General features: G+C 38.5%; 4 protein-coding genes across 4 annotated transcripts; 2 read left to right on the top strand and 2 right to left on the bottom strand.

Annotated features, from left to right (window-relative positions):
- Positions 1–29: 29 nt before the first annotated feature.
- On the bottom strand, positions 30–7,157 carry calhm1b (calcium homeostasis modulator 1b). The gene is made up of 3 exons (XM_085278722.1): positions 7,085–7,157; positions 5,915–6,502; positions 30–539 (listed from the first exon to the last, which is right to left on the bottom strand). Exons 2-3 carry the CDS (start codon positions 6,458–6,460, stop codon positions 30–32), a joined length of 1,056 nt encoding a protein of 351 aa, XP_085134848.1. The 5' UTR covers positions 6,461–6,502; positions 7,085–7,157.
- An 895-nt stretch (positions 7,158–8,052) lies between these two features.
- Positions 8,053–11,893, top strand: LOC146573134 (inositol 1,4,5-trisphosphate receptor-interacting protein). Its single transcript, XM_085277733.1, has 2 exons — positions 8,053–8,147; positions 8,425–11,893. Exon 2 carries the CDS (start codon positions 8,437–8,439, stop codon positions 10,324–10,326), a length of 1,890 nt encoding a protein of 629 aa, XP_085133859.1. The 5' UTR covers positions 8,053–8,147; positions 8,425–8,436; the 3' UTR covers positions 10,327–11,893.
- zp3c (zona pellucida glycoprotein 3c) lies at positions 10,336–13,082 on the bottom strand. The gene is made up of 8 exons (XM_085277735.1): positions 12,453–13,082; positions 12,274–12,380; positions 12,055–12,158; positions 11,368–11,551; positions 11,167–11,290; positions 11,003–11,091; positions 10,845–10,918; positions 10,336–10,644 (listed from the first exon to the last, which is right to left on the bottom strand). The coding sequence occupies exons 1-8, from the start codon at positions 13,002–13,004 to the stop codon at positions 10,478–10,480; spliced, it is 1,401 nt and encodes a 466-aa protein (XP_085133861.1). The 5' UTR covers positions 13,005–13,082; the 3' UTR covers positions 10,336–10,477.
- A 485-nt stretch (positions 13,083–13,567) lies between these two features.
- On the top strand, positions 13,568–20,261 carry LOC146573136 (ras-related protein Rab-40C-like). The gene is made up of 6 exons (XM_085277736.1): positions 13,568–14,468; positions 14,570–14,630; positions 15,926–15,986; positions 16,082–16,159; positions 17,155–17,377; positions 18,267–20,261. Exons 1-6 carry the CDS (start codon positions 14,315–14,317, stop codon positions 18,566–18,568), a joined length of 879 nt encoding a protein of 292 aa, XP_085133862.1. The 5' UTR covers positions 13,568–14,314; the 3' UTR covers positions 18,569–20,261.
- Positions 20,262–21,181: the final 920 nt, after the last annotated feature.

Below are 21,181 nucleotides of genomic sequence, written 5' to 3' on the forward strand. Positions count from 1 at the left end.
TGGAAAAAAATAGTTTCTCTTTGAACTCTTTAGACCTTACTGTAATACACCGCCCACTCTTTTTTCTCCACATCGTGAGTGTGGCTCTTTACAAACCCATTTATTTCCCCGTTAATGTTTCCATTCATTTCCCCCTCTTTTTCACCATCTTCATGTTCTTTTCTCAGAGCCAGAGGTGGCTTACAGGTGTGCCAGTTCCACAAAACTTTGTTCATATCATCCTGGGCTCTGATACCCAACAGCTTTTCCTCATCACTCTTCCACGTGTCTTCATCTTCGTTGTCGCTGTCGTGTTTGCTGTGATGGCGGTGGAAGCTTCTCATCTCTCCGCTGATGTTCTCAAAGTATTGCTGGATGCAAACCTTGGCAAAGCTCTTGGCGTGCTCCTTACAGGTTTCATCGAACATCTTGCGTTCAATGTCAATATAATGGGACCAGTATTTGGTTTTGAGGAAGGCGGCCTGGGTGAAGCATGGCCGAATAGCTCGGATCAGGAAGGCAGCGAAGGTCATCATGAGCAAAACCATCCATCCGCATGCCTGTGAAATGCAGAAATGATAAATCCAGCAAAATGACCACTATTTTGAGCTCTCTAATGATGCACTATAAACAAACTATAGATGTTAGAAGGATCACACATAGACATCCTGCTAATCTTCACTCCTTCTGATTTATCTGTGCTTGTGCAGCTACTGAAAATCAGATGTGGTGAAGAAGGCATATTTAGCAGCTTCTTGACAGCGTCATAGCTCATTAACAGAATCTGTATATCAACTGACTTTTTAGAGATATCTTACTTTTAAGCCTGTATAATTGCCCTTCAGCTGATCAAAGACCTAAATAACAGTGTGGGTGTTTTTGGAAGAAGTGGAAGAGGTCCCAGTTCCATGAATAATAAATTTCAAGGCTTATCTATTGCTCTAATAAGCCAGCAGGAAAGCTTCAGTGAGCTCAAACTGTAAAGTGAATTATAGTCTGGCAGGGAGATTTAAGTTAAGAGCAGTCTTTGAGGAATAAAGCGAAGAAACTAAAATTAGTTTTCCTTGTTTTGAAGTTAAAATAGTTCAGTGAAATGACAGCCAGGGCTGAAGCCAGGATTTTAGAGACACTGAGGTCACGAGGGCCCACATTGGTACTCTTTTGATGGTTTTATTTAATTAGATTATTCATATTATTATTATTTTTTTGTGAATTAAATTTGATTGCGTAAATGCCTTTTAAAGGACAACTCTCTACAGTTTAGAAAGATGGTGAATCTTTGGTTCCTTATTTAGCTATTCATTTAGTTAGCTTAAGAGTCAAATCTAAATCTGTTCAGCCGAACAATACTTGAAACAGCCAAATATAAACTCACCAATTTATTTTTTTTAAATTAAATATTGTCAGCTAAGGGCAGTGTTGTCATTTTGTTGTCAGTCATTTTGACTCGCCATGGAGAAAAACTGCAGGTGGTACTAATAACAGTAACAATACGTCTTTTCTATTCAGCTACTCGAGTGACAATGAGTCAGCACGAACAATACCAAGACTGTGGAATTCAGCTACCATTACTTTTTAATGGAGAAATTATTGACTGATACCAGCAGCTGGACAATACCGACATTTTGTGTTCTATTTATTTTGGTTTTGGCCTGTTTATCCACATTGTTTCTGCCAGGGAAACAAAAGAAATCTGCATAATTAAAAATTGGATCACATGAGCCAGACTTCCCTCAAAAGAGCCTCGAAAGATCCCTTAAAACAGCTTGAAATCTTTCAGCTCTTCATTCTGCTGTGTTTGAAGATGTAGTCAGCACAAACATTGGCCACTCACAATGATAAATGTCTTTTTTTTTACCGTTGGTGTAAATCAGCAAGGATGACACCAAAGTCCTTCAAGAAGCAAAGCTCACCGCTTTGCTCCCATCTTAGCAAAATCTTTAGGCAGGTATGTGGGGGTTTATTTTTAAACGGCTAAATGAATGGAGAGAAGGCCATAAAAGTTATTTTCTTTATGATCATAGGGACAAACCTGAAAAAACCCACTAACAACTAAAGCTGCTTTATTATGGCTCTAGAGCACAGAATAAAATTCATGTTGTGGTTACAGTAGACAGAGAAAAAATAATATGTTAAAACTTTCAGGAGCATCTATTGTGCACTTGTGTCAATGGAACAACATGATTGGCTCATACACCATCAGACATAACATTTATCTCCTTATCATCTCACCCTTTAGTGGGTGAGATATATTAGTGTTCTCAAAGCTGAGTTTTAGAAGCAGGAAAAATGGGCAAGTGTTAGTATTTGAGCAAGTTTGACAAGGGCCGAATTGTAATGGGTAGGCCACTGGGTCAGAGCATCTCCAAAATTGCAGCTGTGTGGTGTTCTTGGTCTGCAGTGGTCAGTATCTATTAAAAGTTCAAGGAAAGAAGAGTTGTGAACAAGGGTCACGGGCAACCAAGGCTCACTGACGAGTTTAGGGTGGGGAGGCTGGTCCATGTGGGCCAATCCCACAGATGAGCTGCTGTAGCTCAAAAAACTTAATGCTGGTTCTGACAGAAAGGTGTCAGAAAACACAGTGCCTCACATTATTATTATTATTATTATTATTATTATTATTATTATTATTATTATTATTATTATTATTGCTGAGCCCTGTCAACCACCAAAAATGTGTGCATCAGAACTGGACCGTAGAGCAGTGGAAGAAGCTAGCCTGGTGTGATGAGTCCCATTTTCTTTGACATCACTGGGATGGTCAGGTGCATGTGAATTGCTTACCTGGGGAACACTTGGCACCAGGATTCACTATGAAGAAGGATAGCTGGCAGAGGCAGTGTAATGCTTTGATAATGCTCTGCTGGGAAACCTTGGGCCCTGCCATCCACGTGGGTGTTACCTTGATATTACCAACCTAAGCATTGATGCAGACCATTTACACCCTGTCATGAGAACAGTATTCCCTGATGTCTGTGGCCTCTTTCAGCAGGATAATGAGGCCTACTAACAAGCAAAAATGGTTCAGGGATAGATTGAGAAGGACAACAAAGAGTTTGAGGTGTTGACCAATCAAGCATCTGTGGGATGTGTTAGACCAGGGGTCCCCAATCCCAGTCCACGAGGGCCGGTGTCCCTGCAGGTTTTAGATGTGTCCTTGATCCATCACAGCTGATTTTAATGGATAAATTACCTTCTCAACATGTATTGAAATTCTCCAGAGGCCTGGTAATGAACTAATCATGTGATTCAGGTGTGTTGACCCATTGTGAGATCTAAAACCTGCAGGGACACCGGCCCTCCTGGACTGGGATTGGGGACCCCTGTGTTAGACAAACATATCTGATCCACGGAGGCCACACCTCTCATCTTACAGGATTTAAAGGATCCGTTGCTAACATCTTGGTGCCATATACCAAAGCAGAACTTCAGGGGTCTAATGGAGTCCATGTATCCACAGGTCAGGACTTTTTTTTGCCAGCAAAAGAGGAATCAACACAATATTAGTTGGTCATAATGTTACGGTTGATCGGTGTATGTTTCCCATTTTGGCTATTAATATGCTTTTTGGATGAAGATATATTGGTGTATCCTCTAAATGCAGTGTTTTCACTGTTTATTTCACACTTGTATATTTAATGTTATCTTTTTTTCTCAATTCTACTAAAAGTAACATTCTTGTATTTGGCCCTGACAGTTTCACTAAGGAGGTCAGTCAGTACATCGGCCCCACATCGGCGGTAATTAGATCATTTTCTAAGAAGCTTTTGGTATCATCTTTGAACAACATCTAAAGTTTGAATCTCTAAGCTGTCTAATATCTTAATCTCTAAGAATGTCTAAACTCATCCAGTCCAGTCTATTTCAAAAGTCAGACCTTAACTATCTGGAACTTTTAGTCGACACTTCAATTTTCTCTCGCCTTGATTATTTTAACTCACTTTTCACTTGTATCTCTCAGTTCTTCATAGCAAGTCCTATTATTAACACGTAAAGCTCTACATGAGCAGGCCCCTGCTTATGCAGTGCATCAGGAAAGTATTTATAGCTTTTTACTTCTTCCACATTTCGTTAAATTTATTTTCAACACAAAATTCTGCCCACCCCTTAATGATAAGTTTTCCTAAGTAAAAAAAAAAAGCTTGAAATTCTTACGAATTTATCAAAATGAATAAATACATAAAAATAGAAAATGTACATAGATTTTACAGCCTTTGCTTCACCGTAGGCATGGTATTGGCCCAGTTTCTGCCAGACATATTGCTTGGCATTCAGGCCAAAGAGTTAATATTTATTTCATATTTGTTTAATCTCGTCAGGGTCGAGAGAAAGAGCAAGGCTGGATTTCTGTGGAATGACTATTGGGTTCTCGGTCACCTCCATGACTAAGGCCCTTCTACCTTGATTGCTCAGATTGACCATGCGGCCATCTCCACAAAGAGTCCTGGTGGTTCCAAACTACTTAAATGTATGGATGATGGGATCTAGTGTGCCCATTTGGACCTCGACAGAATCCTCTCTCTGAGGGTATTAATATAGCACCAAATCACAATGAGAGTCACCACAAGGCATTTTTTATATTGTAAGATAAAGACCCTACAATAAAATAACACTCAATGCATCATGACTTCAGTAACCGCGGCCTATTGCAGCATAACTAAGGGAGGATTCAGGGTCACCTGATCCAACCCTAACTATATGCTTTGTATAAAAGAGTAGTTTTAAGCCTAATATTAAAAGTAGAGAGGGTGTCTGTCTCCTGAATCCAAACTGGGAGCTGATTTCACAGAAGAACCAAGCTGAATTCTCCGGCTCCCATTCTACTTTTAAAAACACTACGTAACAAAAGTAGTCCAGCAGTCTGAAAGCAAAGTGCTTTACTGGGGGTATTTGGTACTCTGAGATCTTTAAGATGAGATTGGCCCTGATTAATCAAGACCTTGTATGTGAGTTGAAGGATTTTTAATTTCATTCCGGATTTAACAGGGAGCCAATGAAGAGAAGTCAATATTTCTCCCACAGTGGCTTCTCTTCATTGGCTTAACAGGTGTGTGCCTTTCCAATTCATGTCCAATCAACTGAATTTACAACAGGTGGCCTTCAATCAACTTGTAGAAACGTCTAACAAAGGATCAGTGGAAATAGGATACACCTGAGCTGAATTTTGAGTGACATGGGAAAGGCTGCGAATGCTTATGTGCATGTTATGCTTTTTGTTTTGTTTTTTTAAATAAATTTGCTAAACATTTGAAGCAATTTTCCACTTTGTCATTATGGGATATCGTGTGTAGAATATTGAAGAGAAAAATAAACTTAATCCATTTTGGAATAAGACTGTACCATAAAAAATTGTGGAACAAGTAAAGGATACTTTATGGTTGCACTGTATATCAAAGCTGGTGAGACCTTATCACTCAAATCATTTGATGAAGGTCTCCTATTTGTTCCGTGTGCTTTACATTAAAACCAGAGTCTATCTAGCTTATAACCTTGGAACAGCCTTTGTCAGCCTACGAGTTCAGCCGATTCAGTGATTTCTTTTCAACCACTGCCAAAAAGTCTTGATTGAGGGTAGCTTTCCCTAATCTTTCTCCCATTATTTGGGCCATAGTTTGCATCTATTTGCCTGTATGGAAGTGTGTATGTTGGAATGAATGCCTGAATGTTGGATCATGTGGTGTCTGCCTTTTTTTTTTTTCTTCAAACGGGTAAACACTTTGTAACTATGTGTTTGGAAAAGTGCTATACAAGTTAAGTTTTTTGTTTGCTATCGAAGTGGCTTATCAAACAACCATCATGGCATATAGCCACCAGCTTAGCTACTATTAATATTTTTCATAAATGTGGTGAGAGAAATTGCACACCTTGCTTGATTTTGTCAGAAAGTCATACTTAGAAACCACTCACACAGGGTTGCAAATAAACAATGGGATACCTGCGATATACACTTGATGTATCTCGATGCTGCCTCTCTTAATTCCTTATCCTCAAACAGGTCTTTACAAGGGATACGTGCCAGGAATTTTAACTTCTCCGTCTCTGACATTCCTTGAATGACACTGGAATTCGCAAACCTGTCAATATCCAAGCTGATGCTGAAAGCGCAGAGGAAGCTCTTCCCATCCATGAGAGTGACAGACACCCACACTGCAGGGGCAATCAAAGATCTCTGTGTGATTGAGCAAAACATGTAGCGCAGGATTGTTGGATCCTTGATTCTTTTCCCAGTGGGTCTTTTCCACTCCTCTGCCAACACTGACACATTATTGTTCAATACAAAACCTAACAAAAAGAACCATATGGGAGGAATAAGAAGCAGTCCGATCCCATAGGTGTAGTTATACTCTGGCATACAGGGACAGCTGAACTCAAACGCTGAGTACATTTGAGCACTAGCTAGTGCCATGATACCACAGATTCCATTCATAAAAGACTCCTGGTTGGATTGGAGAAACTGGAACATCATACGAAACTTATCCATCTTGAGAAATGTGTCGGGTCTTTGGTTCACAAATACTTAAACCTGTTAAAAAAAGGACAGTAACATGTTTAAGATAAGGCAAAAAAGGCATAAAATCAGATTTTTATGAGAAATGATTATAGGTTCTAGTAAAATCTTTATTAATGGTTAAAAAATAATTGCAAATATTTTACATGTGATATAGAAATCTATAAAAGATGGCAAAGATCAACTTTTGGAGTGCCATACTGTGAAACAACTATTTGAATGTTGAATTTTAAGGGAAAATAAACCATCAGGCCAAATGCTATATGTGTTATTAAGCAGTCAAGTAAGTGATAAATAGACTTTTGGTTCTGCATTCCTTTTTCTATTGAATTAGAGGCTTAGTAGGTAGAGAAATATCACAACACTGGACTGTCAAAATTTATTAAAAGTGATTATTACTTATCTTTAAAGCATTTGGAACTTACTGCATATTCATTAATTAGGCCATAAAACATAATTTATCAAAGGCACCATGTTAAATAGTGATATTATAATCTCTGTAAACTATGACTTCTACTTTAAAACAGCTTTAATGTGGACTGGGCTATCGGTTTAATATAGAGGAATAAATACAAGAAATACATAAAATACACTTACCTCTTTAAACAAGAGTCAATGAATAGATCAAAGGTTTAAAAAAACCATATAAGGACAGTGTCCATAATAGAAGTTTTGCTGTTGTACTTAGCAATCATCATACCCCTGACCAACTGAAAGGTGCTTCTCGAACTCTCTGTCCAAAGCGAGCAGCATCATCTGTCATCATGCCCCTCCCTTCATAGGCACCTGTCTTTAGTGTGATGCCAAAACAAATTCTGATTCACCCCACATTCTCAAAAGTACACCTGTTAAAGGGAACATATAGTTTCCATCGTTTCTGGGAATGCCTTTATTTGCTAATATGCATGCAGTGTGTGGTGAGGTTTATTCGAGAAACCCGAACTTCGAGGGTGTAGTTGTGTTAATGTGTAGTCGTAACAACGAAGACATGCAAAAACACTTTCAACCCATTCAAATATCTGTGGCTTTGGCTGGAAAATGTAATTGTCTAAGAGGTGAGGGTTCAGCCTGTTCTCACTTGCGTAATCAAAACCAGAAGAATCAAATCGAAGGCTTCACTTTTAAAATATAACTACTAATGTTATCACATATTGATTACTTTATTTCACATAACTCTTTTAGAGCACCTGGACCCACTGACTGTAATAGAGCTTGACAAACCAGTTAGAAACCCACAAGAAGATAAAAGACAGAGGCACTCTCTGCTATTCATGCATATAAAACACCATTGTTTTTATTTGAACAAAGGTAGGTGGCTAAATGCGTTCATTTCATAGTATACTATGAAATGATCTAAACAACCTCATACTGCTTACTGGTAAAAACTGTCTAACCGATTCAAAGTAATTGCTCAATTCTGACATTTTGAAATTGCAGTTGAATTTACAGGAAGTCTGTGCTATCTTTTCTTCTGTCTATTGCACAGGAAAATGTCACAGCAGAGCACATGGGCAGGGTGTGCAGGAAATAAGTCACAGAAGGCAACCTACATCTAAAATAGGAAGAGATCACAGAACCTGCGGCTGTGCAAGGTTGATCTCTTAGTTCCGTCTGTATACCTATTCAGTGCGTTGCATTATTGAGATAAACATACTTTCTGGTGCGTATTCTTCTTCTCTTTTAATGTCATGTGCAAAAAGTAATCTAGTATTTAGCATATAAAGTAACAACAGAAAGAAATAAGTAAAGAGAGGAAGTTGCTTCGTTCTCTGTTTTCTTGCATCACTGTAAAATTTGCTAGCAGGAACATTGTTTTTGAATTATTTTAATGGATAATTGCAAGGTTTTAGATTCAGTCGTGTTTTGTTTTATTAATCACTAATTAATCACATGCATTTTTATAATTGACTGAATGCTGCCATTTAATTCACTCATAGACAATACTGACGATGCAAGAAACTCTGCTGAGAGTGTTTGTGGTGGGTCTCGGTCTCCTAATGTGTCCAAAGGATGACCCTGGAGTTGAGGAATGGGACGGTATTGTCAACAAGGACATGCAAAGGCATGAAGAGAAGCTGCTGAGAGAGGAAGAGAAACTCGACCAGGAAATGCCACCTGTCAGTGAGAAAATACACACAGACAAAAATGAGACTGAACATGACAGAAACTTTCATGATGAACAGAAGTCTGATCAAAACGTCACTGAAAAAGACAAACTTTTAGAGTCAGAAGGACATGGCAGCAATCATGAATTACTACGGGGCCGATCCACAGCTAAATCAGATCCAAGTGTGCCTAAAAATGATAATGCTGAACCAGAGGCTGCTTTAAAGACATCACAAGATGCTAATGAGCTAAAGGGAAAAGATATCCATACTGACAGCTCTTTTGGAGACCCTGGCAAACCACAGGGGCAGCATGCAAGACCTGAGAAGGAAATATCTAGTTCCAAAGGACAAGACACACCTTTTAAAAATGTCAAGACATCAGAAAATGAAACCTCAGAGAAATCAATTGCAGAATGGGAAAGAGATTACCTCTGGTACATTTGGAACACATTCTCAGTGATTTCCATGATCCGTTTCTGTTGGAAATACCTGAATAGGAATTCCCAAATGACACAAATAGCAGCCTCCCCTGTGACGTGCGCTGCTGATGAAGTGCAGCTACCAGACATCGGCACACTTAACGATTTTTATGCTAAATACGTTCAAGAATCATCTCAAAAGAAGTGGAGGAAGGATGAGTTTCTGGAAGGATTTGCAAATGACCTACTAGATGCTATGAGGACCATATGTGGTAAAAATGGCAGTATGGTGATTGAGGACTTTCAGATGCTCAGTGCCTGTAATATCATTGTCCCTTTGACCCCACCTAAGCCATTTAGTTTTCACATTCAGCTCTGTAACCACAAAGGGAGGGATTTTTCAAATATGCCAGTGTGCGGTCAAATAAAACTTTTGGAAAATAAGAAAACCCAAGATTGCCCCTGTCAGACCTCTGATGCAGATGAGGATATGGTTTGCCTGCTGCATTCTGACCACAATGAGAACGTAAGGACAGAAATTACTGAGGTTTGTGATGGTTTTCTGTGCTCAAAGAACACTCCTTTCTTGTCAAAATCACTGGTCTCCAGATGGTTTCAGAGCACTATAAAACAAGCATGGAGACTGATTTCACACAAGTATGAGTTTGAGCTCAATATTCACTATATTGATGCTCCTGGTGCTCTAGTGATCAGGTTCAAGTCAGGCAAGAAGATCACCTTTAGTATGAATCCCGTGGTTACATTTAATGATGATGCTTATTTTTTCATCACACCTTGGTCCTCAAGTGATGCAGATACTTTCTGGAGACTATCCTTAACCAGCTATGAAGACCATCTCCTAGAACATCTCTCGAAACACCTGCCTGAAAATGCTTGTCATATTCAAGCACTTGAAATTGCACGTTTCCTTCACAAGAGGCAGACTGCAATGACAGGAAGTAGTGCGCTGAAAGATTTTCATTTCAAAACTGCCCTAATGCATCTGCTTCTCACCACAGACCCAAGACACTGGAACGCAAACTGTGTTGATTCGAGGTTACGAGACTTGCTATCCTTTATAGAAAGAAGCCTTGAGAAAAAGGTACTGAAACACATTCTCATTGGCAGTCCTTTAACTGAGGTTATTGAACTTCCTGCTGAATTAATCAGAGCAAAGCCAGTGAATCTCTTCTATCCTCTTGTGGTACATAACTGCATGTACAGGAACGCTATGATGCATTTCCAGGAGATGCTTAGAAACGCATACATGATGGTTGATGATTACGCAAAATATACTGAAAGAGCAAACTGAACATTTGACGACAGTGCAATTTAGAGTTTTAATTTTCAATTGAACCGTTGACAGTAAACAAGTTGTTGTACATTCATAAATGGCATACTGTGCAGAGTTCAAGAAATAAAGCTGCTATTTTTAAAACAATTCTGATCATTTAAACATTAAATTATTGGTCCCAATTGTTTAGGAAGTCCTTATGTTTTTCTGTATCTGAGTCATCCAAGTTGAACATGCCAGCATCACGGGACTTCATCTTGGGCTCAGACTTTACATGTTCATCTTCACTGGTCAAGTCAACCATCCAAGAGTGACTTGAGATTATCTTCCTAGAAGCTGGTGGAGGGGAAAAAAAAAAAAAAAAAAAAAAAAGTTTAAAATTTTATTTGCTCACATGTGAGACCACTTTCATGCCTTCAGTGTTCTGCAAGACTGTCTGGTTGTCAGTTTGCATCAAAAAGACTTCATTCAACTTGCAATGAGCTAAGCTTAGCTGAGTGAAAAGCTATTGCATCTCATGTAAATTTAAAAATTACCCCTTTGCTGTGGTGGCGAGCAAGTTGATTCACAACAAGCGCACACAGTGTCATACCCGTAGAGCTCTTTCCAGCTAAAACACAAAGCGGGGTCAAAAGATTTGATGATAGCAAGCACAAAAGTAACACATCGTAGAATTTCAGTTTAGCCAACTCACCTTCCAGTCACTGGATCATAGTTACAAGCCTTCGAATTACGAGTTGGAGTAGGTGACCCCATAAAGATCTCACAGTGCAAGTACTGTTCCTAAAGAGACATTGCATTTAGTGTTTACATAATGCATTTCATGGCATCCATTTCTATACAACCTATTGAGGCTACCTGTGATGAGATCATGGAAGCAGAGTCCTTGAAGATGACAGCTCCCACAGTCAATCTCTGCACCATCTTCGAGCTACCAGTAAGGAACTTTGACTGTAGCATCACCTTGCCATCAATCATACAGCTAGAATTGGAGATCACAGGTTTATCCACTCGCAGCAAGTCACCCCAGTTTTAATTATGATACTGTAAAATTATTACCCATTGTTGTCAACGACTGTATATTTAGGATTTGAGTCTGGGTTGCTGGAAGGGGTCATGAAGCACTTGTTGATGTAGAGCCTTTTATTTCTAGAGCTTGCTGTGGTGTAAAGTACACTGGCCTCAAAGTACATCGACTGTCCCAAGGTGTAGATTTTGGTCCCAGTGACATTATTTCCAGACGCTTTAGTAGGGTGAAAGTGGCAAAGCACAATAAAAGGCAAAAATAAATCAGGCTGCTGCATATGTTTGGCTAACTGAGTGCATTGTGATGAGTTCTGAAAAATGTTTGTGGAACATTTTATCCTTCCCTAAGCTTTCACCAGTATGGATGCTGTTGTAGCTCCATAGTGTACATTTGCATGCCAAAATAAAAGACAGGCAGCTGTTATGGTATATGAAATAAACATTTGCTTGAACTTAAGCTTGTCTGTGGTGTACTTTCTATAAAAAAAATTTAAAAAAAAGTCCTTGCACAGAAAGGTTTGTCAAATTTCTATTTCCTCATTCATACCTAGAATTAAAAAGGTTTGGATGCTACTTTCCACTTTGATAGAAGACTTTGGGAGTTTAATATTTAGTGTTACCAGCCATATTTGAAAGTCTTTACTTTAAAACATACTTAAGGCCTACCATTTGAAGAATTCAAATTTTGGACAGCAATGAAATTTAGTCTAGAATGTTTACCATCTACAAGGGTGAGGCTGAACATTCTTTTTTGTTTCAGTGCTCTGAAAACTGTTCCTCCTCGCAGTTTGGGGTGGAAGCCAACTTTGTATGAGTGAAAGAACCTGCAATAGTTAAAATGAATTAATTGGAGACAATTTTAAAATTAAGGACACTTGGCTGATTGAAAGGCTTTCACAATCTTTTTTTTTTTTACAAAAAAAAAAAAAAAAGTCTTACCTGGGAAACCGACACTGCAGAGGAATTTCAAATGGCATTTCCCTTAAAACTGGAGTGGTTTGTCTGAAGCGGAGAACATTGCTGATGGACAAGTAATCTGCATGACTCTGGAACATAAACATTTCCATTTGGTTTGTCACAGTAAAATATGAAACAAATACATTAGGACATTCACCAACCTCTTTCTTGAATCCACAGCCAGTTACAAAAGAGTAGAGAAAGTAGTAATAGTGCTCATTTTCTTGGTTAACGGGGCATGTACCTAGTTTCAAATATTTGTATGCATCTCTGGATTTGAAGACCCTTTTCCTGATTCTTACGTACATTTTATCCACATGGCACAAAATTTCAACCACATTGTCTCTGCCCATTTCTGCTCCTCCAGTTACAGGAGCAGCAGGAGCACTAGCAAGCAATATTTTCCTGGCCCATTCAGGAAGGGGCCTGACTCCTCTTTCTGGCTTGAAAAGCTGCTTTTGGTCATAGGAGGCTGGGACATTGAGATACTTGGGTAACTTCATTGCTTCAGGTGTTGAAAGATCTCCATGTGATGCACTCCTCTTGAGTTGAGGTGCAGAATCTTCCGTTTCATCTTCATCTGCCACTGTCTCCATTTTTTCCTGGTCTAATTCAGGATCTTGCCCAAACACACCATACTCAGCTTTATCTATAAACTGAAAACAGGCAGACCAAAACAGCAGAAATAAAAACCCAGCCTGCATCAGCCCCATTACTATTACTATTACTATTACAATTTTAAATTCCAGTGGCTGCCTCACACTGCTGGTCCTTCAACTAATAAAGCAGTGTTTCAGCCAGCTTTTGTATTCTTCAGTTCAGAAAGAATTCACACACCTGCTAGAAATGACAATCAGTGCCAACCAATGAGTGGTGGCCAGCAATAATCAGCTTTTTTTAGTGGAAAGTGGGTGGTGTTAAATTATGCTTCTTCCTAATCCTTTTTGATGTTTTTTATGATGATAATTTTTTTCATATGGTTTGTTTTGTTTGCTTGTGTTTTTTGTTTATTTCTTTTTTATTATTATTTAAACATGGTCAAAATAAAGCGACACATTCAATTACATTTCTCACATTTTCTTTCTGGTTGACAGTTTGACACCATTTTTTTTTATTATGTTTTTAATGTTGGTCTGTTGGTGGTTCCCCAAATTGAAAGCTAAATTATACCCACAACCAAATTGTTACATACAGGGAAACGGTGTTCATTTAACTTCTGGCTTCTATTTAGCTTCTGGCTAAATCAACACAGGCTACAACTTAGCAGGAGTTGCCCATGTTCGGTTAATTCATAGTATTCATACAGATGCATATCGTACTTTTTACGAGTCCACATGTTTGGATAATTCATAACCGTATCGTATTTAGGAAATGGTGATTTAAAGTATAATTTTTGTTGTTGTTGTTGTTGTAATTTTATAACTTTAAATCGTGCTAGGATGTGACGCAGTTGATGATGCTGACGCAGTTCCTTACCAGGAAGTTCCAACATAGTACATAGTACAGTACACTGTGGATGTACGTTTTGCTTCAAAGTGGAATACTCCTCGTAGGTATTTTCTTTATAAACAAAGGGAAGAAATCGCCTTTTGATTTTATTAGAGTACATTTATATGTAGGACAAAACAGAGTCGTTTTTATTTTGTACTTGTACTTGTAGTTTGTAGTAGAATGCGTTACTGTCGTTTTTGTTAACTGGCTAGCTAACAAGCCAGCTAGCACCCGTGGTTGTTTAGATCAGTTAATATTGACGTTACATCAACAGGAACTAAATTGGGGTTCTAGTGCTAAATCGCGGGGTTGTTTTTCCATTGCATTCAGTGGAATAACGAAATAGCTGCATTTTTCAAAGTGTGTGCGAAGTAAAAGGTAATAGTTAACTTAAATCGTAAGTAGTGCACAAGCTAACTCATTAGCTAAGCCCAGCCGCGGTCGTCTTCCCTTCGGTACCACACTCGGGGACTGCTTGGTTTCTCCAGTGGATGCCTGGTGAGCTTAAAAGGCTCTCTGTAAAGCGGAACCAATGCGTGGGATGATGGGGACTCAGAGTAGTCCTGTCAAGAGCTACGATTATCTCCTGAAATTTCTATTGGTTGGAGACAGCGATGTTGGAAAGGGGGAAATCTTGGACAGCTTGCAAGACGGATCAGTAGAGTCTCCCTATGCGTATAGCAGTGGTAAATATCAATATCGATTTTTCTTTATTATTTTGAGATGACTTTAAAGCCAAATATGACCAACGGTAATGTGATTTGTGTTGGATTATGTGTGATATTAGGAATTGATTACAAGACCACCACAATTCTTTTGGATGGGAGGAGAGTGAAACTTGAGCTATGGTAAGTTTTTAATTTCTTTATTTTTATTATTACTATTTTAACATAAATATATAATATTAAGAATATTAATGAGGAAAAATTATTGAGCAACCCCTCAGTTCTGGCAGTAGTTCTCTAGGCTTTCAGAGGGTCTTTCAAAGTTTTCTTTAAACCTGGCTGCTTTTTCACTCGTGTTTATTCCACTCCTTGTGCCTGCACATTTTTAGAGGAATGTTGTTCTTTGTTTTGTTTTGTGTTTGTTGTTGTTGTTGTTTTGTATGTCAAGCCATTTAAAACTGATTTATGAATCATCCAAGCATTAAAAAGACTTTTAACTAAATGGTTGGACTAATGTTGTCTCCACAACAGACAACTTGCTAAAGAAGTGATTTTAAATTGTATCTTTAACACGTTTTAAAACTAGCAGCCTGTTGCAAAACACACAGAATTTAATCAATTTCTTTAGTAATCTACCAAAAATGCCAAAGAGAATACATTTTGACAAGCATACAGTAGTATTTTTCTCACCAACAAGGTGGTTCCAAAAGTGATTAGATGAAAACCTTGCATATCGGAGCATGTTGTGTAGTACTTCTTTAAAAAATTCAGGAAGTTAAACCAATGCAGGACAAAACAAGGAGTAGCAGGCCTAAAAAGTATTTTCACCTGATGAACAATATCTGAAAGTTATGTCTTTAAGAAATAAGTAGAAAGCAAAGACCTGACACATCACATGATATATGCATTTGGCCTTTCAGTTGATCCATTTATTTTACACCAAAACCTCTTCTGAAATGGGCTTAGTGGAAGAGTGGCTGTCAGGAAAACAGGGAGATAAAGCTGGTGTGTGCCAAATTACACAAGAACTGCACTAAAAATCAATGCCAACAAGACTCATGGAGGGATTAATGTAGATGTTTTGTTCAAATTGTCATCACCAGTGTGGGATCATGTTGACATAGAAATGAACAAAAGGCAGCCAGCGTCCAAAGACGAGCTTTGGGATGTTCCTAAAAAGCCTGGAGAACTATACCTGAACTAAAGGAATTACAAGAATACTCCCTAAGAGAGTTCAGGCTATGTTTAAGAGTAAAGGTGGTTATGCCAAACGTTGACTTTCAAACTCATTATATTATACACTGTATTTCCATGTATGCACTTTACAAAAAATCACTGCATCCATTTCCCATCTCTCTTGGAAATAAGAGGCATTTCAAGAGTTCTGCAGAGTGTTTTAAGCTGGTAATGGCTGTAGAAATGAACAAACCTGGAGTAGGCCTATTTTTCTAGCTTGTGCTTATGTGCCTCTTCAACAGGGACACATCAGGTCAAGGCAGATTCTGCACCATCTTCAGGTCTTACTCTCGCGGAGCACAGGTGACTGGAAAAGCCATTAGAAATATATATATATATATTTTCCTTATTGTGGAATTCAATATTTATGTTAATCAATAAATGTTTTTCTTCTACAGGGCATCCTGCTGGTGTATGACATCACGAATGGCTGGTCATTTGATGGCATTGACCGTTGGATCAGAGAAATTGATGAGGTAATTTCCTTCAGCTAATCTCTGGAGTACAAAGAAATACTGGAAGCACATATAGATGCATGATGTCCCCTGTGTGAGAAAATCTTTTTTTAATCTCTGGTACAGAGTGTGTATCAGAGCGCTGTTTATAAACATTTCAGTTTCAGTTATGTAGGCAAATTGTTACAACCTCTTTTAATAGTGTGTACTTTATGTACTGTCTGTTATGCAAGTGCCAGCAACAAACCTTAACCTCAGGCAACTAGGCGCCAAAATTAACTTCACATATATTGGTAATTAAAAAAAAAAAAGAGAGGCAAATTTAAAAATGAATTTTAGGAAAACGAGCAGCACTGACAAGGCCATCTATCTCAGTCTCTGCATTGATGACGGGTATGACAGCGTAACGTATTTATTTATTAAGTTTTTCAATTGAAGAAAACTTTAATGTAGCTCAAGCTTAAACAAACCAGTATTTCAGCAAAACCATGTGGTAATATAGCGGACGTTTCACAACCCAACTTGACTGATGATACAGCAACGACATCATTACATGATTTTCAGCAAAACCCTGTGGTAATGGGACCGATATTTCACAACTCAACTGGACTGGAGAGAAAGTGACTTGCATTTCAAGCAATTAAAAGAAACCTGGTTTGAAAATACTTTTGAATTTGTGTGTAGATTTTTAAATTATTACCTTGTAAGGGTGGTCCAGAGAGAACCCTTGTTGAAAACCATGTACTTGTTGCCAAATCACAGTTGATGTGGGCAGTTGAGTTAATTATGAGGACCTAGATAATAACGTCTTTAGGTTTTACAATAGATGGATGTCTCCTCGATGGTTCTGTGTAACAAACCATCTGTCTCATTGGTTTGTAAATCTGTGGAACTTCCAGACAGTGTTTTATGCAAGCAACAGTTAGCCTATCACTGCAGCACCCACTATTAATGTTGGTCCACATGTATCACATTACAGGTCGAGTTTTACAGTGACATTATATTGTTTCCTTTAGCATGCCCCAGGTGTGCCCCGGATTCTTGTGGGAAACCGGCTTCACTTGGCTTTCAAGCGGCAGGTTCCAACGGAGCAGGCACGAGCTTACGCAGAAAAGAACAGCATGACATTCTTCGAGGTCAGTCCGCTCTGCAACTTCAACGTCATCGAGTCCTTCACAGAGCTTTCACGCATCGTGCTGATGAGGCATGGGATGGAGAAATTCTGGAGGCCCAATAGAGGTGAGCTGGTTACGTTACTATATTTTTATTTATTTATTTTTTTCTAACCAGACTTGGGAGAAAACATATTTTGTTTTGTTTTTCTTTGTGTAATAGTTACACAAATCCTTCCAGAAAGGGGATCATGTAGATGCATTGCTGCAAGATTTCTTCTTCTGTTACTCAGATGTGAATAAATCAGTTTCAGTACTGAATCCTGTGTTGAATCCCAGAACATCATACACTGTAGTGGACATCATCATTGTTTGCATTTATACTTGTGTCTGGATTACTTTTTTGATCAAAGGTGAAACTCTGCTTATCGTAGGGACTTGGACCTAATAAATATTAGGTAGCCATTAATTTTCCTCAAAGGCAGAAGAGATAAGACTTAAGAAGTGATCTCTATATTGTCATCTGCAGTCTGCATTTCTGCCAATAGTTTTCATAGCATTTACAGTAGTCTCTACTGTGCCCCTACATAAATCAAGCTAGCTCTTTGATAAGAAAACTAAGATTTTTATTTATGTTGTATTTAAAACGCTCTCTGTTGTACAGTTTTTGTTTTATTAAATATACTCTCATTTACATAATTAAATTTTATGTAGTTGTTTGTTTTTTTGAATGTCATGACAACACAAGTGTTTTTTCCCAAATGGAGAAAATATAAGATTATTATTTTAAAAGTATTCTTAGTTAAGATACTAATTCTGGGTAAACTACTCAGAATTGTCTGGTTTATGTATGTTCACAGTTTACACTGAAGTTTGCAGGAGTAAAAATCTTTAATTCTATCTCTTGTTACGCAGAATATTCTCTTGCTTAGTAAATTTGATGGATACAATGAAAAACCTTAATAAGTACTGCAGATCTCTGACACGTGCTCATCCATATTCCTGTGTTTCCACAGTCTTCAGTCTGCAAGATCTGTGCTGCCGTTCTATCGTCTCCTGCACACCGGTGCACCTCATTGACAAACTTCCCCTCCCTGTGGCCATCAAGTCCCACCTCAAGTCTTTCTCCATGGCCAATGGCATGAATGCAGTCATGATGCATGGACGCTCTTACTCTGTGGCTAACAGTGCCGCCTCAGGTGGTAGCGGTGGTGGAAGCAAAGCTAACAGCCTGAAGCGCTCAAAGTCCTTCAGGCCTCCACAGAGTCCTCCAAAGAGCTCGTCGTTGTCCCCTAAAGGAAACTGTAAGATATCATAGTGAAAGAGCAGACTGATGGTTCCTCCATAGAGCCAGTGTTAAAAGTGTTGTTGCTCCAAGAGGTCATGAGGCCAGAGAAAAGTACGGAGGCCTGCCAGCAATGGATATAGCTGTGAACTTTCCTTGACCTTTTGGGAACTGACTTGGATGGTTGGTTTCTGTTATCTCTTTCCGCGTGCTGGTGCCATCTTGTGGATGTTCGTTTACCTGTACTCTACTACAGCAACTCACTGTGATCAAGTAGAATAAGATTCCCCTGGGACCAACACATGTGAATCGAGGATTACAACTCACCGGTTAACACTACAAACAAATAGAGGGGCTTCTTTTTTAAGGTTTATTGGTATTTAAAATCTGACTTGAAACTGTAAATACATTACGTGCTCTTGTTTTGTTCTGTGGTGATTGTCTTGGGAAGGAATTTCTTATGCTTGTTTTGTTTTGAATGTTTTGGGGAGACCTGCTTCAGTGTTGTCTATCATTGACATTTTTTTCCAGCCTCAGTTGTCATAACTTATTCAAAATTCACATAGTTTTTAAAATAAGATTGAATGTCATGAGAAAATCTTTTTACAAGCAGCCAAGGGCTTAAAGAGAATTTAGGATTTATTAACTGAGAGATGATGTTAGTCGAGGCATTACTTAATCTGTAAAACTGTCTGAAAAAATTCAAGCCAAGTTGGCTTGTTGGCAAGACTTAAATTTCAGCCCATTGAAATAATCCTGTATCTCCATCACTCATTTTTTCAGACAACTGTTTACTTGCTCTGACATTTTACACCTCTAAAGCTTGTTTTCTTTCTTGGATCACTGCTTAACTGGATTAAACCTTCCAGAGCGTGATCAGTTTTAATCTGTTAACTTATTAAACAATTGCTCTGTGCTCATTAGGAAACCTTGTACAAAAACATGTACAGATTGTTTGCTCATTTTGGGGGTTTAATCTTAAAAAACATTAAACATTTGTGTCTTGGTTCTTAATATTTCATAACTTGTAACGGGCGTTGGTGAGAAGAATCTTTTAATTTGGTTGCTTTGCAGATATTTTATATACATGATATGTATTTCTGAATGTAAAACAGTATTCACCTACATTTCTATGGCCATGTGGTTATATTTGAGATTGTAATAATTGGTGGTTGGAATATTCTTTAGTAGTTTCATACATTTGGTTGCACTTCTGCAGTTTCCCAGCATTGTTAAATGTGTGTGAATACTAGAAGAACTTACAGTCGTTCTTTACAGATGTGCTGTGGATATAATGCGAGCACAATGTAAGGTTGGATAAAGATTTCAGAAAGGATGTTAAGTATTTTAACCATGGCTACTGATATTTTCTTTTATTAATTGAACAATCTAAACAAATATTTTAATTTTGATCTGTACTCTTATTTTTGTTCCACGTTCAAAGAACATTGGTGAATTCCCACTTCAGCATTTTCATGGTTAAATACATGTATTCGGCTAATGGGGGGCCTACAAAAATTGGTGCATGTTTGCTATTGGCTCCTGTTCTATGTGATTTATTGAGACCAGAACAATGGATTAACAACTCTTGGGTGAACATCTAAAGCACTATATGTAAATGTTTGATAATGATTGTTGCTATCAGCGCTGTGTATTGGGATGAAGCCTTAATTCTTATTTTATCTCCATCAAAAACAGTCAAAATAAAGAGTAAAACTAAGTTGCATTTCTATTTTCATTTATTGTGTGCTTTAGATTGGGGGGAAATTTTTCATTCAGACATTTATCAAGTTCACTGTGGGAATTGTGGGAGTATTTTTGTCCTCTTTGTCAGGTCAGAGGCATTAAATCCCGTGGGGGGGTTGAATTGATTAGCTGCTCTCTTGGTATTGGCCAGCTTTGGATATTGGTCTAACATGGCTAGGAGCGCATGAATGCACAGCGGTCAAATGTCACCCAAAGGTTGCAGGGTCATTTCCAATGAAAAGACGAGGGGAGCTGCTTCTCATTGCCCCTGAGCTGGAGCGAGACAAAGATGATTCGCACACAGATGAAAATGTGGCGCTTTATGTCTTCCCACCTGACCGTGGCATCTCTGAACTCCGCGTGAATGAGGGATGGTAGTAAACTGACCCAAGTCTAGACAAGGAGGACGTGAACAACATGTTTTGCGAGACATGATGCGACACGCCCCGTGTTTGGTTTTCACGCTTTCCGCCTTGCGCCACCGACGACTTATTACATTTTTCTCCTTTTCATTTGTGCACGGAACCTGCTTAAATATAACGTGTATAACATCTAAATGTAACTTACAAAAAAGCAAAGAAGAAGAACAATAACCACCGGCTCTCGTGAAATTAAACAGCAAGTTAACCTTTTTCTTTTACAATTGCCATCTCTATAAATTCTGTCTGGACACATTTAACATTGGATTTCTCACCGGAATGTGTATGTCTGTGCACGCATGGTGAGACAGCTTGAAACCACGACTACACGTTTTCTTTGATGTTTTTACAATGTTTGTCCAGTTGCTTAGCGCATAGTGCTGCTTCATAAAAGTTTGAGACACTGGACGACCATGGGGGCGGATAGAGGGACTGCCCTTTCCACCTCCATTCTCACGCTGAAAAGCTGATATTGCGTTGT

This window comes from Mchenga conophoros, linkage group LG6 (assembly GCF_057382185.1).
Source record: "Mchenga conophoros isolate Kocher_MC1m ecotype Shallow Benthic linkage group LG6, M_conophoros_male_GT1.1, whole genome shotgun sequence".
Taxonomy (NCBI): domain Eukaryota; kingdom Metazoa; phylum Chordata; class Actinopteri; order Cichliformes; family Cichlidae; genus Mchenga; species Mchenga conophoros.